This window comes from Strix uralensis, chromosome 2, assembly GCF_047716275.1.
Source record: "Strix uralensis isolate ZFMK-TIS-50842 chromosome 2, bStrUra1, whole genome shotgun sequence".
NCBI lineage: Eukaryota > Metazoa > Chordata > Aves > Strigiformes > Strigidae > Strix > Strix uralensis.
The window spans coordinates 31,301,281-31,317,886 of record NC_133973.1 but is presented as its reverse complement, the minus strand read 5'-3'; the positions used below and the strand labels follow the sequence as shown (position 1 = coordinate 31,317,886).

Below are 16,606 nucleotides of genomic sequence, written 5' to 3'. Positions count from 1 at the left end.
GTGGCTAAAATACTATATGATCAGGAATCCCCAGCTACTGAGGCTGTTGCTGGAAGGATCCTGAATGGTTTCATGGACAAACCCAGGGGGTGAAACACAACCTTAATGAAAGCAGTTTGCAGCTCCCAGAGACTCAGGAGGACCGCGTCTTTTTACATCAGGATGGAATTTGGTCCAAAGTGTACAAAACTTGCGTTGTGTCTTAAAAAGTTAATCGGGGATTTGTGGTGCTTTATCTCTCAGTTGGGAAAGGTCAGCTTTGAGATTTCCAGGTCAGACTGTTTGACAAGGATTTAGTGTCATCCACAACTCGGGACAGGCTAACAGGCTCTCTTGTTTAAAAGCAATGCTGTAACAGTAGAGAGAGGCTAAGAGGGCAAAACCGGGAGCAAAAAGAAGATGATTCGTTTAAGTGATTTATCCTTACACTTCAGGACTCCCAGACTACAAGAGGGTTCCTCTTGTTGCATGAGGAATGACTGATCTGTCTTTCCACTATTGCACTGCTGAGTTATTACAGTTCTGAAATGTAAATAGGAAAGATTTCATAATCTATGGGGTAATCTGCACAGGCTAATTTGTACCTTCCTGGAAAGCCTAGATCCTTGCTCGGTGAAACAGGGCATTGTGCAAGCTTAACCAACTTTTCCTGTCATTTGAGAAATCAAAGACAACACAAGAGATAAGCAGTGAGACGCACCATTTAATTACCACTAACCCTTCTAAGCATTCCTGGTTTTCCTAGACTATATGGCCGGACAGTTGGAATTATGCTGTAGCATGGGAGAACATTACACTGGCCTCTTGTGCACCGTATGCCTTTTCATTGACGAACTAACACTTTTTTAATGAGAGTTTCTGAGGTTATAATCCAAACTACATTCCTTATCCCAGATCTCATCTTTAGCACCTCTCCCAGAGGTATCTGGGAGTTTGGACCCAGACTTATATGTGAATCCAGGGTTTGATCAGATCCCAGCGAAGTCAATAAAAATATTGTCAGTGCTGAACAGTTATCTATTAGGCTCAAATTTAAAGTAAAAGCCATCCAAGAAAAAGTGGGAGACAAATTACAGGTTCTTTTTTTAATCAAGATATGCCGCCTTCTTCTCTCTCCCTCCCTTTAAATTTTTTTCAACAGTCTTAACTTTATAACTAAAGTAACTGAGAAAATGTTTAAATTTTAAAATGTTGAATAATCCTGGACCAATGCCCAAAAAATGTCATGCGACCTTCCTGATACATAACTCTTAATTCTGGAATTTACTGACTCCAGTCAAGAATTTTTGGTGATGATAAAATACTGAAATGTAGTAAAAGAAATACCAGGAGGTTGAGAAATGAACTTTTGTTCACAGGTATCACCATTTCCAGAAAAATAGAAAAAGAAGAAAGAACACCTGCAAAACTCTGGTGCGTTAAATATTTCATAAACATAACCTCAGGGTTATGTTAATGTCATCATTTATGTGGGAATATTAATTTTCAAAATGTTTGTTGCAGTAGTTAACCTGTTCTTTACAGAAGCGTGAGACTCGAAGCAGCCTCTGGAAGCCACCGAGCGGGTGCTGGTCTGCCATCCTCCGCACATCCCACCACCACAGTCCTGCTGCTGCTGCGAAGTATCAGGGACACGCAGACCGTTCCCCGCACACAGCGCGGTTGGGCCGAGATGCTGTTTGCGGGCTAGGACGAGACTGGAGAGCTGCATCCCCCTTGGAGTCCCGCAGCCAGGGAGCACCTGCTCCCGGCATCCGTCTTGGGACCTGGAGAGGCAAGAGGACATAATAAGCACTCTCGTCTCCCACACGCCCGTGTGTGACTCGGGGCAGGACAAGGCACCGAGTGATGCTGGGTCATGCACCTCGGCAGGAGGGCGGCCAGTGGGGTCGGGCTCCTCCGGGGTCCCGCTCCTCTTGCCTTCCCGGGGCCCAGGCCGCCTTCCAGCCCTGGGTCTCGGCAGCGAGTGAGCCATTTGCCAACCTCCTCTCACTCTCCGGGCGGTGTTAAGGCAGGAAGGGCAGATGAAAAAGTAAATGCAGACATCTGTCCTTTGCGGTGTCCCCGCCGGAGCACCACGCGGGGGAAGGAAGACAAGGGGATCGGGTGAGTGGATGCGTGTGTCAGTCAGCGGGGGGATGATCTAAGTATCTGAAGTCATCCAAAAGGTCAAAGCAAGCATTAACTCTTCCCCGCCCTCCCTCCTCCTCGGGGGCGCGGGGGAAATCACAGTCCGCCCAAACTAGATGACAGCTTGCCGGGACTTAATGACAGGCTGGGTGCAGACGAGCCGCGGCCGCCCAGACAAAGGGAGGAAGTTTGGTGCTGCCGCCGACCCCAGAGGGGGGCAAGGGCAGGGGCAGGGGCCGAGCCGGGACACGGCGGGCAGCGGCGGGGACGAAACCCCCCGCTCGGTGCAGCCGCTCCGCTCCCCGCGGCCGCCCCACGGGCGCTCCCCGCAAAGCCCCGGCCGCTTCCCTCCCCTCCGAGAGCCAGGCGCCAACCTGCCTCCTCCCCTGCACATCGCAAACTGGACGGCAGCGGCAGGCAGGAGAGAGGGGGGAGCGGGCAGGACGTGAGGTAAGCGCAGCTTCACCGTCCCCGGCCAGCGGTGACATCGCAAACCCCGGGTGACTCTGCGGCTTTAAGCGATTCGAGGGAAATCTTGCGTTTTTCACACACAAACATTTTTTTCTCTCGGTCTCTCTCCCCTCCCCGGCTTCCTCCCGCTCTTCCCCTCTCCTGCCCTCCTCTCTCCCGCTCCCTCTCCCTCCTTTTCTCCTCCCCCCGCAGTCCCCCCCCCTTTTCCCCCTCCCCTCAAGTTTCTCCCTCTGTCTGATTAAATGAGAAGGAAGTGTGGGAGTGGTGGTTTTGAAGCTCTCCCTTTAAGAGGCAGCCTGCAGTGACGAATTGTTGAAATTGCCATTGCAGGATGGCATTCCGCTATAAATTCATTGTTCCACCTCCTCTCATCTTCACATTTCTCTCCCTTCTCCTCTTGTTCACATCGACAGACTGGGGATAACAACAACAACAACAGAAAAGATACAGGGAGGGGGCTTTTACAAAAAATCCGGGACGTTTTCCGCTTCTTGGGCGCTTTTTTTATTTCCTTTTTTTTTTTTTTTTCTTCCCTTTTTAACCATCTCACCGGAGACGATCGAGGCGGTTTTGGGTGCCTGAATTTCTTCTCTCTCCTTCTGCTCCTTCTCTTCAAAACAAAAGGGGGCAAAAGAAGGAAAGGGAGCCCACCGGAGCCCGAGAAAGTGGTGCCGAGTCGCAGCAGACCTGCCCCCTGCCCCTGCCGCTGCTGCTGCTGCTGCTGCTGCTGCTGCTGCTGCTGGTGATGATCCGGTGACTACAGCAGAGAAGTGGAAGGGGAGTGGGAAGTGCTCAAACTTCTCTACTTGCCGGGTCCGAGCCTCCTCTCCTCCTTTTCCTCTCTCCCACTTTTTGCCTCCCCAGCAGCAGAGATTTGGGATTTTTTTTGCCTCTCTCTCTCCTTCCATGTGCTCCCGGCTCTTCCCTGCAGAGAAACACAAAGTTCACACGCGAGCGGCTTTTGTTGACATTTTTTTCTCTCCCACTCACACTTGACTCGAGTTTGGGAGGGAGAACTTTCTTTTTTTTTCTTTTTTTTTTTTTTCCTTTCCCACTCCCCTCCTTCCCCCTTCTCTCCTTCCCTTAACTACGTTGCTGCACTCCGCTGGCCGGCTCTTTCCGCCCCCCTCCCCAACTCTCGTTATTATTATTATTACTACTACTACTACTATTAATTGTCACCACCACCGTGGCCGCTCCTGACGGCGAGGCAAGCATGCTCCTCAAGCTGCTCTCCCTGTTGCTGGCCGCCGAGCTGCACCTCGCCCTGGCCCAGCCGCCGGCACCTGCCGACCGCGGGGCGCCGCCGCCCCCCACCGCCGCCGCCGCCGCCGCCCCGCCGCCGCCCCGGCCCCGGCCCCGGCCCGGCCCTCCCCCCGGGCCGCCCCGCCGCCCCCCGCCGCCCCGCGGGGCCAGCGGCGTCGTGCGGCGCCTCGACCCGACCTACGCGGGGGGCGGCAAGGCGGGCTACGTCCTCTACGCCGGGGGCCAGCGCTTCCTCCTCGACCTGGAGCGGGACGCGGCGGTGGGGCCGCGGGCGCCGCGGGCAGGCGGGCCGCCGCGCTGCTACTACCGCGGCACGGTGGACGGCAGCCCGCGCTCGCTGGCCGTCTTCAACCTCTGCGGCGGCCTCGACGGCTTCTTCGCCGTGGGCCGCTCCCGCTACACCGTCAGGCCGGCGCGGCGCGGCGGGGAGGCGGCCGGCCCGCGCATCTACGGGGAGGGCCCGGCCCGCGCCCCGCACCTCTTCCGCAGGGACCGCTTCAGCTTCGAGACGGTGCCGGCCCGCACCAGCTGCGAGACCCGCGACCCGGCGGCGGCAGCGGCGGCGGCGGGAGGGGACGGCCGGCGGCGGCGGCGGCGTCGCTCCGTCTCCCGGGCCCGGCAGGTGGAGCTGCTGCTGGTGGCCGACGCCTCCATGGTCCGCAAGTACGGGAAGGGGCTGCAGCACTACCTGCTCACCTTGGCCTCCATCGCCTCCCGGCTCTACGCTCACGCCAGCCTGGAGAACCACGTCCGGCTGGCCGTGGTGAAGGTGGTGGCCCTGGGGGAGAAGGAGAAGGGGCTGGAGGTCAACAGGAACGCCGCCACCACCCTCAAGAACTTCTGCAAGTGGCAGCACCAGCACAACCGCCTCGACGACGACCATGACGAGCACTACGACGCCGCCATCCTCTTCACCCGCGAGGTAGGCATCGCCCCGACCGACGGCGACTTGGTGTCCCTCAAATGATGCGTCGTGGGGAGGTCGGGCTGCAGCGAGGCCAGCCTGGCGGCCCTCCGGCCACGCTGCCACGCCTCGCCCGGCAGCTGCCTCCCCGCTCACGGCTTCGGCCTTTCCGCTGAGCTGTGGTGCTGCTCAGGGACCAGCACCCACATGTGCAACTGCCAGGGATGGAAGAGGGGTTGACAGCCCGACAAAGTGTGTACGCGTTTGTGTGTGCCTCCTCCCCTGCGAGTTCATCCCCACCGCGGGTACACGGTCACTGGTGCCAACGCGATGCTGGGACTCCTGCTGGGGTGGAGAGGTGGTAACTTGCCTGATCGGGGAACTCGGTGGAGGCCACCTCACTTATCTCTGATGGAGAGATGACGTCGTTCCATCTTTCCCAGCGAGACATTGCACATGCAGCCCCTCTCTCTCTGGAGAGGAGGTCCAGGCAAAAAGGGCTGGTAGCACTCCCTAGCCTGTATCAGTCCCCAGACAAACCTGCTAGTGAAAATGGTGGAGAGCACCTTAAAAGTACGTGCAACTTCCTTGTTGAGCGCGTTGAGATGCTATTTCCAGCAAGAATAGCTCCGCCACACTGGAAGCTGGCAGCGCTTGTGGTTCAAGGGTAGGACGTAAATGCAAACCGCAGGTAAACAGAGCTGCAGAAGTTGAGTGAGTTGGGCTGGTGGTAAGGGGATGCAGTCTCTTTCTCATTCCCCAAGTGAAAAATAGATGTCGTCATCAACTGTGGGTCGGATCCGGCTGGCATTACCCATGCAGAGCTGTGCCTTGCTCCCTGCCCGCTCGTTAATTGATTGCATTGCCAGAGGTCGTTAAGGGACATTGCTCTAGTAGACATGTGGCCGAGTTTATGCAATGAACTTCTTCTGTAAGAATATCCCTTCAGTGGTTTGGGTTTGGTGTTTTCTTTTTCTCCCTTCCCCAAGTATGAAAAAAATAACTGCATGACTTTCCGTTCGTTTGAGTTCTCCTGCTTTTCTACATCATAGGAGCCTGCCAAAAAGGATGCTTTGGATGGTTTGTGGAAGGAGTTGCTCCAGAAGGGGGAAAAAAAGTGCCTGGCTCGCTTTTATAGCTGTAAATAGTTGAAACATTAGGTTCTGTGTCAGTCAGGCATCACTTGTACAGAACGAGCTTTTTTTAGCAGTTTAAAGCCCATCGGTCCACTTTGCAGGCTTTCATTTTTTTATCATTATAATGTGAATGAAAGCAGGCTACCTAGGCTGGGTCAGAATGCTCTTGCTTTTTTGCTATAAACATCCTTTCTAATGGCTTATTAATTAAGCCTGGGCCAGAATCCGTCACTTTTCACTGAAGAGTGTTTTTCTCTGCCAGCGTTCCCATTTATTTCCCTGGGGTTTATTACAATTCAGACACTCCTAGGGTGGCAGACTGTGAATCTTAACATCGATTATTAAGTTAATTTGGATTGAGAGAGGATGTGAATTTAAAGTGCACTTACTTTACAGAAGCTTATCTGTAATTCTGTGCGTGGATGCCCTCCTGTCAGAGTAGGAGTGTGCTGCTAATCAGTAATCCATTTTCAAAGACTCCTGAGCAATGCATCTTCCATGTGTAGAGTTACTTCTTTTGGATGTAAGTAGTACCTAAACTAAACAAAATGTCACAGTTCCTGTGGTCTCCTTCCACTCTTAAGATGCAAATATTGCTTGCACTGTTACTTAGTGTTGTAAATGCCTTGCAAGAAAAAAGCACAGGCTTCTGTTTTCTTGGTTTACATTTTAACACGTTTAACTATGGGATTAGCTCCTCAGTGCAATTCAGTATAACTTAATCTGCTTTAATGATTCGCTGTGTGCACACGCACATTGTTCGGCATTACATTTCAGTATTTGACTCAGTAAGAACAAGGCTGTAGTTTCTTGCTACATGTGTTCATGATGTTCTCTGCAGGGAGTATGTGTGAGTCCACACGATTTTTATATGCTTACACTGGAAATGTCAACATGAATCTATTTGCTCCTCTTGGAATGTAAACACGAAAAGGGTTAAAGGATGAAAAAGTAGTAGAGATGTTTCCCGGAGAAAACAGCCCCGCTTTGAACTAAAGAGAGATTTTTTCCAGTTTAGCTTTTCAATGAGAGTGGCAGCAATTGGCAGGAGGATCCAAGTTTTACAACTATGTTTTGAATGTATGAAGTGCGTTGCTTAGCTACTAGACGCTAAGCCATGGCTGCGTGTTTTGATGGGCTCTGAATACCGTCATGCTAATTTTTGAACATCCAGATGTCTTCTTCTAAATGGCTTGGTTTTTAGGCATGGGGTAAATGTGTGAGCTACATTTTCCGTCTTTGTTTACTAACCGAGGCCACCTTCAACTTCGTGTCTCTGCGTCAACAGAATAATATTTGCAGACCGTTTGCCAGCTGAACGCATGTCCTCAGCTGTATGTAACTGTTTATGTGTAGTTAGAATCTCAGTTCTGCATGCCTGTTGCCATACAAGTCTCTAATGTAATAATTATCTTTGTTCTGAAGTGACATTTACTTGGATGTTATTTTTGACACTGAAAAAGACTCTGAAAAGATAGTGGATTTACTTGTGTTCCTTATAAAGGAAGAATCCTGTCAGAATTCACTATCGCTTCCTCCTCTTCTGTTGTCATTACTTGTTTAAAGATAAATTAATAACCATTGATAGACTAAGAGTGTGCTGGCAGCTCTCCCCTATTATAAAATTAGTACTGGCAGTTCAAATTACAATCATCGTTCATACTAGGAAGTACTTCCCATGCAAAAAGACTTCTAGAGGGAAATTTACTGATTCTGGATTAAAACATCCACTCACTTTTGGTCATCATGTGTATTTGATTTGATAAGCATTTAAAAGCAATCATGCTGCAGAGCATAGTAAATACTAAATAAATATGAACACAAATTTAGTTTGAGCAATACAGACAACATGTTAAAGCTATTTTACAGCTCTATATTGCTTATCAGTGGTGTCAAGGACCATGTAACTATCCATTAGCTGCAGTGAAACCTACGTTTACTCTGTAACTGCAAGGAAAACTACAGTAACATGTCTGGTCATTATCAGTGTAGGAGATTGTGAAAACCTTCAGTGGCCACAGAAATTTTCTATCACTAAATATTGCAGAAACTTAGTTGGGTTCCACAGTGATTATTTAAATTCCCAAGATCTAATAAGAAGTATATTTTCCCAGTGGTTTCAGTCTCTCATTTTGACCCACAATGGCCAGTGTCAAGCCTGACAGAGGTCTGACTTGTCAGTACCAAAAGGTGATAATTTTCCAATAAATCCTGAGAGAGCTCTCTTTACAGCAGCTTGGCTTTAGCAACCTGAGAGAATACACATGTCCCCTGCTGTTCAACTACTTTGTGGTTGAATCCTTGACAGCAGCTGTAAATTTCTGGTCTGCATGCATCCTCAGAGCATCCTACATGAAATATGATGATGCATGGATTCAGTCATCTGGTGGCCAGGTGAGTCGTCCGCCCTGTGCAGCGGTGGAGAAGCGGCTGTTTGGTGGGAAGGAGGGAAAAGTTTGTAAAGCCCTCTTCCCCTGGAGACTAGCTTTCCTCGTTCTCAATGGTAGTGAAGTCAACACCAAATTTAGAATTTAGTCTGTTTCAGGCTTTTTTATTCCGAAGAGTTCTCAGAAGCTGGAAACAGGTTATCTTCAGCTTTTTATGGGTACAACAAAATACTTGCCAGATTATTTGTCACAGTAGAGAAACATATTAGACATGACTTGCAACCTGCACTTGAACTCAGTCTGTTCTTTTCTGAGGTCTAGCCTGCTCTGCAATTATCCTCTTGTATTCATCCAATCTATTTCATTAGTGACCCTTAGTTAAATTTCAAGTGAACTATTGAATGCATTTGGACAAAATCCAGTTCTCTTCCTTTCCTTTCCTCCCAGTTCTGAATCATGTGAAAATTAAAATAGATATTTCTCACAGTAGATACAGGCAGCAAGAGAAAAAAAAATACTTTCCTAAGTGCTTGTTAGCATCATCTGTGATAGTACCATCATGCCTGGCTCTAACAAAAAGTTCATATTAGAGCCAAAGGCCCCTGTCCTGCCTTTTTCCACACAGTAATTATATGGGTCTTGTGTGTGTGATTTAGTTTAACTGTCAGTCTGATAGTGCTGTTGAAATTTAACAGCAAGCTTTGGATTATCTCAGCTCTATGGATGATAATTTCGTTGCATGGAGCACATGCTTTCTTTGGCTCTAGTTCCTTCTTCTTTTTTTCTCTTCTATATTATCATCTTCACACAATTATTATCCCATATTAGTAAAACAAGTCACTGTACCAATGGTCAATAGAATATATTTCACTAAAGTTTATTATTATTACTCTGAAGAAATTACAATGTGATGTGTCTACCAGTTTTGTCACGTTTTCCCCAATTTTGTTGGAAATCTAATACATTTAGATAACGTCCCTGGGGAAAATAAAGTGTGACATAATTTGTACAGGAGAAGTCGTGTGATTCGCACTAATCTACAGAGATGGCATGGAGTTTCCCAACAGAGAAACTGGAGGTTGGGCAAGTTAAATCACACATTCTTCCTTGTTCACTGATCACCAGTTTCATGACTGAAACTTTGTTTGCCTTCCCCTCCCCATGCAGAGTCCCAAAGCTTGATGTGCGTTTTGTCAATATTTTAAAATAATCTGTGGTTTGCGTAATGCTACTTTTTATTTATGTGCTTTAGGAAAGAAAGAAGTTTTGTTAGTATATACATTCAGAGCATAAAAGCTTAATCCAATTTAGGTTCTAATTGTTGCAGTGTCCTGACGTGATGAGTGCCCAGGGTCCTCGTACCATATAAGGGGAGAGTAAGGACATGCCTAAATATCCAGTCTCATGAGGAGGTAGTTTCTGAAGCCAGCAAAGGTAGCATGCATGTGCTAAAGTTAGCCCAACAGGACATCACCCATACATTGGGTTTTCTCAAATTTCACCTCACCTAGAATTCAGAAAGACAGCTCTGTACATTTTGAGATTCAAAAGCCCAAAACTCAGCTCTGAATTTAGCTTCCTTCTGAAAAGAAGATTACCTCAATTTTTAGGTTAAACTACTGGAGGAAAATACGTGACTTTAATTTTGGTCAGTATGGCAGGTATCACCACTCCTTTTTTACCAGAAAGGTAACTAAGCTTCAGTCTTTTTTCTCAAAATATGGCCATGGGAGGACAAAGCAGTAACCCAGTGAGTCTGATAGGGGTCCTTCCTCTCTTCAGAGCGATGGCCAGGCCCTCTCCCTGGTGCCCTAACCTGGACACCCTCATGAGCAAGACCCACCAGTGTCTCAGGAAGAGGACTTTTCACAGCAGTCTTCCTCCAAGGCATTTTAGCTTGTAAAGTCTCTCTTTTTAAGTGTCATAGTGTCAGCTGAAGGGTAAAATAGATCATTCCTTAATTACTTTGTTCACCACTTAGCCCTTATTTTCAATACCTTTTGTGGTCTTTTGTCTTAGGTCTTGTGTTGCTTTTGACTTCCAGACATCATGAGCTCTTTGGGTGATACCTGTAATACTCACGGTTTGGGTGAACCTTACTTTCCTCCACATGTGCCGTTTTGCATTGCTGTGACATTAATAAACTTTCACCCACTTTGCAGAGCGGGGTGCGGGAGGGTGGATGCGTGGGTCCCGAATACCACCTGACCCCACCCTCCCTTCACAGGGCTGCGGTGGGAATGCTGCTGCAGGAAGTCAGAAAGTCGTATTTAATTCCTTCCTCTGCTTGAGGGATTTTAGGTCTGTATCGCCCACCTCCCGGGAGAGGTCCTTAACTGGTAGGTTGTAAGCTGTTCCAGGTGTTAAGGAAACTTTCCACCCCTCTGACCAAAGCTATGTCACTGTTTAGCAAGTAATTTAAGATTCATATGGTGAGAAGGAGAGAAATCGTGACCTGAAGCTGCTGACTGAAGTGCACTGCTTAGACCAAGGCGGTCTGGGTTCCCAAAGCACGGAGAGAAGACTGTTTCTGTAATTTACTGACAGACTGCTAGTGTAAAATACAGAAGCAGGCTGAGGAATAAAAACCAAAAATTAGGTGCCTTCACCAAGCACTGTAAGCACTAACTGCAGCCTGGGCTAGGGAAACCTTTGGCACATGGGCTGCAACAGGAGGAGCCACAACTCCCCACACGCACGGACACGTGCAGGCCTTCATCGTAGACCACAGTCTGGTATAGACCATAGGGTGCTCTCCTAAGAAACACGCTTCTAAGTATCCTCATCCCTGAAAGGAATCTGAAGCTGGATCACCTTCTTATTGGGCAAAGGCTTTAACTGATGAGCCATTGTAAAGAAACCAGAAAAGCAAGCAAACAGACACACAGAGATGTAAAAGCTCTTAGCTGTGCTTTAAAAGAAGGTGATGTACAGCTGTGCCTGATAGAAAGCCTAATCGTGTTGGTTTCTCTTACATCTGATCTGAGAACGTCTGTAGGTTTAGCTTCCCTCAGGGGCAAAGATGGAGAAACACTAAGCATCTCAACCCCAATCAAGCTTTAGTATAAGTGCTAAGCTGCTCAGGACTGTAAAACTGTGGCACTTTGGGGCCCATAAGGCCACAGACTGCAAGCCCTGTGAAGGATAGATAACTCAAAGACCAAAGGATATATGAGCCAATTTTGTTCTTCTGCCCTTACATTCCACCAAACTGTCCGCATTGGTGCTTAAATCCTGTTTTGGACCCAGTCCATGGGCTCTGGCCTAATATCAGGTTTCACTAAACAGTTTATTCTTGTTTTTAAGCCTACTGCTCAAATAAAAGAATTTCAGGTAATGTAAATTAACTGCGCCAGCAGGGTGCCATGACAGTATCTTCATTCACAACAATGCCACATATACATGGCAAACAGCCAGCTGCTCTTGATGTACTTACGAATGCCAAGAAAACTTGGCCTTTAATAAGCTGTCTAATTAACTACTAGTCTTATGATGTACAGCTCAGTTTTCCTAAGTCATTCCTTTGCCAAAGCTTAAGGCTTAACATCTATTGCCTTCTGTGTAGCAAATGCATTTCCTAGTCATTCTTCTATTTTGAAACTACTGTAATGCAGATCAAGGACCAGACTCTGCATTCCTTCTTTAGAAATATCAAGAAACACTTACTCTTCTAAGCTTCTGCTGCTATTTGGAGGCAATTTCGTGAGTATGCAGATCTGAGTAAGCGATTAACTTTTTAAATAGAAGGCACACACCAGAGTAAAATAATCATTGGAAACTGATTTTAAGTATCATGTGAGTCCCCGCTTTCTTAGTGCTTTAGCTGGAGTATGAAAAGTTGAAGAGACCCACACAGACTTTTTAGACTACATCATTACATCAGGGCCTGTTTTTAACCCCAAAAAAATTATTTTCAAGGGAAATACAAAGTTTTAATGTACTCCCAGAAACTTTACTTCATAAAAGCTGAGACTGCTTTCCAGGACTGCCCAGGAAAACTAAAAATACGGCTATTGATGCTGGTAACAAATAATCCATGGCCAGTACAGCTACAGGAGGTTTAAGTCAAAAGAAATTTTGCCGTGAAGATTTAAATCAGTGGAAGTGTGAACAGGTGTGATTTTGAATAACGTCACTCGAAATCATGCTGTTGAGAAGGACCATGTAGCTAGGGAATGGTGAGTTGACCCCACAGCAAACTTTTCAAAATATTTGTGTCAGAGGTGCCACTTGATAGGCTTCAATTATGTGTATAATATATACTATGTGATGCTATGAATATACATATATTAAAGTTCAAATCATGCAGAGGCAAGAGAAATAAAGAATTAAATGAGACTATGAGTTGAGAACATAATGGAGCCAAGTCTTCAGTAATCTGCCTAAGCGATCATTGACAATTTCAGCATTAGCTTAAAAAAAAGCATCTGCATGCAGTCACTGAGGAGTGAAGTCTGCAACGAAAACCAGAAGGTTCAGCACATGCTCTCTGTTCAAAGCGTAGCCAACGCATGCCCTGCTCTAGGAGCAGATGGGCAACCCGTAGACATCCCTCCTCAGTAACAGCTTCATACAAAGAATGTAACACCAGAAGATATTTCCTGTCCTTGTTTCCAAGATCCTTTACAAGCCTCCTGCACTGCTGCCCAGCTGGGATTTGGTTGGCGGCTGCTGGGCTCCCCACACTGCCTTGCTCAGGCTGCTGGGGAGGCAGCGCGGATGTGGGCACGCGGCTGGCTGAAGGGAATGGGGCTTTACTCTATCACTGTCCACCTCTGTCTGACCACGGTGCGGTCGCTCTGCTCTCTTCTCCTTTATGGAGAGCATTGGTCCCACAGCATCTGAGGACAGCCATTTTCCAGCTGTTCGTGGGGTGCTGGAGGAGCTAGGTAATTGTACAGATAAGAAATTTTCAGAATCACTTATTTTCTGCTGTGGAATTTCCTAGGAGCAACCTTTAATACAGGGCTTCAAGAAATGAATTTTATGTGGCATTGAAGTTAAGGTATTTCATAGAGAAAGCGTAAAGCCTGCTTTGTTTTGTCTAGACAATTGTTATGCAAATGAGCACTTCCTTGAAAGTTACTAGTGGGATGCTGAGATGTGTGGATATGTGTCATACTCTGGGAGATGATGAAAATGGAAGAACAGCAGTTTGATTTGACTGGATTTCTGAGGAAAACCTGGGCATGCAGTGTGGTGTGATGTCAGTAACACGTAACATACGAAAAGTGACCAAACATTGCTATGTCCTTTAGTGCTTGCATATGTACATAGCTATTTTTTTGATGTCTAATGAAGATGTCATAACGTAATCCTGTGCATAGCTTTTGAAATTTTGAGGATGGGACTACTAATCAGCCAAGAGTCAGAAGGGCTGCTTATGTTTAACATCCTTGTTGTCATTTTCCATACTGCACACATCCCATCAGAAGTAACTCTAAGGATGTTTATGAGATTGCCTGTTTAGAAGGATTGTATTCTTTTAATTATACGTGCATCATCAAATCCAGAGAAGCATTGTGAAGTCTGGTTGCATCTGCTGGTGTAGCCTCATAGCCATTTCACTGTCATAGCTTCTTCTTGTATGTAAATGGTAATAAATTGCACCAGCTTAAGACATCTGTGTGCTGATATAGGTGTGCCCACACTGGGAGCAGTACTGATGTAAATATCTACGTAATAATGACACCCAAATACAAGAAAAGACCAAATGACACAGAATCTGCATGCAGAGACAAGGCCTGAATTAATGCATTTTATACTATTACTATCAACCTGAGAGTAATTTAGACCTCCTCCAGCAAGCTGCCTTCTGTCTGGTTTATGTGCTTTTTGGTACTTGTGTAACAATTTCAGTTCAACTGCTTGTGTGGATTCAGTTCAGATTGCACTAGTATAAAGGTATCTTACTTCCTATACAGCTTACACTCATTTATTTAGACCAATTATATCACCATGAAAAGGTATTTTTGGTACTATGCGCATTAATTTTTTCTGAGTTTTGTTACATTGCTGTAGGTAAACCATTTACAGTTACATTTACATAGAGTTTACTCTATGTAAAATTTACCCTTTTACTGAAAGGGCCAGATTCAGAAGTGATACATAAAGGGCTAAATGGATATGAAGCCAAGCAAAAGTAATAGGAGTTTAAGGATTGTACCTTCCTTGTTGAATATGCCCCAGATGTTTGACGCTGTAATAACATGACCTCACTTAGGGCCTCTTCCAACATTGGTCCAGAGATGCTGAAAATGATATGAAGTTTATTTGTCTAAATAAAACTGGAAAAAAATTGCATTTCTTCTAAAGTACTTGAAAATGGTAATCCTTATTCTGTACCTTCCCATAACCCCTGCAGAGCCAGAAGCAAAGTCTTGGGAGCTAACTGGATGTTGGGGTGGGAACCAGTGGGGTTAGAGAGAAAATTGTCTGCATATTATCTGCATTGCTACGGAATGGAAGTTTTTCTTAAACCATGGATTATACCTGTGAAAATCTGGGAATTGAAATACTTTTGAATTTCATTCCTTCACTTCTTGTGAGGCTGTTTTGTTCATTGGTACTGTGCCATTTAAATCTTGACATTAAGTAGCACCAAGAGTGCACTTACCAAAAAGAGTTCCCAGACACCTGGAATCCAGAACTGATCCCAAAATTCTTGCTCCATATATGTAATATTGCTAAGTAATTTTAGCTTGAAATTTTCTTTATTTCATCTTGTGGAAAAAAAACCCACTTTTTTTTTTGTAAAGAGATGCTCTGTCACAGGACCTGTGAACTCAGTGTGGTTTTCTTTGACTTCAGTGGCATTTGAATCCTGTGCATTTTCAAGTTTGCCTAAATCTGAAACTGTCATAATCAGTGAACATTGTTGACCTGAAGCCTCATACAGGATATCTGTAATTCAGATGATTAATTATGAAAGGCTTCATAAAAGAAATTCATTATAAAAGGGGATCTGAAGGGAAGAGGAGAGTCTTAAAAGATAGGGGTAAAAAGGTACTCTTTGATCATTTTGATAATAACATTTGATAATACTGTCATGCCTTGGAAATGACAATTTCATTCCACCACAATGAAATATTGAAGTATTCCAAATGGCATGGTACCTACTTTTCCTTCTCAACCAAAAAAGCATGTATATGTACATTTGGACTAGTATTCTTCCCTCTGCTTCAGCAGAAGCACTGAAAAGTTACTGCTTATGATTAAAACACTATGTCTGACCAAAGCTGCATTCATCATTATCATCCTGGAAGAGAAAGAAAAAACTTAATGCTACCTGCGTGGTTTTTGGAGACACCCCGTATCTACGAGTAGGAAACATGATCCAATTGTTGCACTAGTAAGACTAGGAATCAAGGGATTCTACACTCTGTCATATCACTGAGTCTTCAAGCAACCTCTAAGAATTGCTTAAATACTTGGTATATTGGGTAATACATTATTAATCATTGTACTACTTGACAGATGTGACATGAGGTTTAATATATAACAATCTCATTTCTTTAAGTGCAAGTATAGGACTTGCCTTTGGAGAAGAAAGGTGATCTCTGGTTCAAGGACTGATCAGGAATCTGAAGCTTTCTCTCTGCACCTTGGTTCACCTTCTGTAAATAAAGAGAATGTTTTTATTGTCAATGAAAAATGCTTCTACGGCATGTATTTTGAGTATCTAACTCAATGCAAGTTTGAGCCTCTGTATGCATTGCAGAAATAAAAATATAACTAACAATAATTAATTACAGAACATATCCAAATCTTGTTAAGTCAATTAAAATACTCCCACTGACTTTACCAGGGGTGGGATTGGGTCATTGTTCTTTTAAACTACATTGACATCTTTAGATGGAAGCTTACATTGATGTTTTTATCCAGGTTCTGCTGTTTGCAAAGAGATGGTGACTTTAACCTGTTGTTACCTATGGGTGTAAAAATTTATTTTAATGATTTTTTTTTTTTTTTTTCCTTCCTGGACAGGATTTATGTGGGCATCATTCATGTGATACTCTGGGAATGGCAGACGTTGGGACCATATGCTCTCCTGAGCGCAGCTGTGCAGTGATTGAAGATGACGGCCTCCATGCAGCTTTTACAGTGGCTCACGAAATTGGTATGCAGTGCCTTTTCTGTTCGCTTGCCAAATCAAACACTTGTAACAGCTGCATTAGTAACCAAAATACTTCGCAATTAATTCCAGATTTCCCCTGGTCCAGATACTCACTTGGGGATTAAGGCTGTATACATATGCACTTCAGGGTTAACTAATAAGGGATCAGAAGGCAAGTGAAGGCGCACAGTAGGTG

At 45.6% G+C, this 16,606-nt stretch overlaps 2 protein-coding genes across 2 annotated transcripts in view; one reads left to right on the top strand and one right to left on the bottom strand.

Annotated features, from left to right (window-relative positions):
- Positions 1 to 683: 683 nt before the first annotated feature.
- LOC141939992 (uncharacterized) lies at positions 684 to 7,231 on the bottom strand. The gene is made up of 6 exons (XM_074860765.1): positions 7,159 to 7,231; positions 4,564 to 4,956; positions 4,045 to 4,368; positions 3,152 to 3,526; positions 1,865 to 2,046; positions 684 to 1,766 (listed from the first exon to the last, which is right to left on the bottom strand). The coding sequence occupies exons 1-6, from the start codon at positions 7,229 to 7,231 to the stop codon at positions 1,626 to 1,628; spliced, it is 1,488 nt and encodes a 495-aa protein (XP_074716866.1). The 3' UTR covers positions 684 to 1,625.
- The window catches only part of ADAMTS5 (ADAM metallopeptidase with thrombospondin type 1 motif 5), a 47,902-nt gene continuing 35,113 nt past the window's right edge, over positions 3,818 to 16,606 (top strand). Inside the window, exons 1-2 of the mRNA XM_074858133.1 lie at positions 3,818 to 4,789; positions 16,281 to 16,413. Coding sequence (XP_074714234.1) covers positions 3,818 to 4,789; positions 16,281 to 16,413 — 1,105 coding nt within the window. The remainder of the gene's footprint in view (positions 4,790 to 16,280; positions 16,414 to 16,606) is intronic.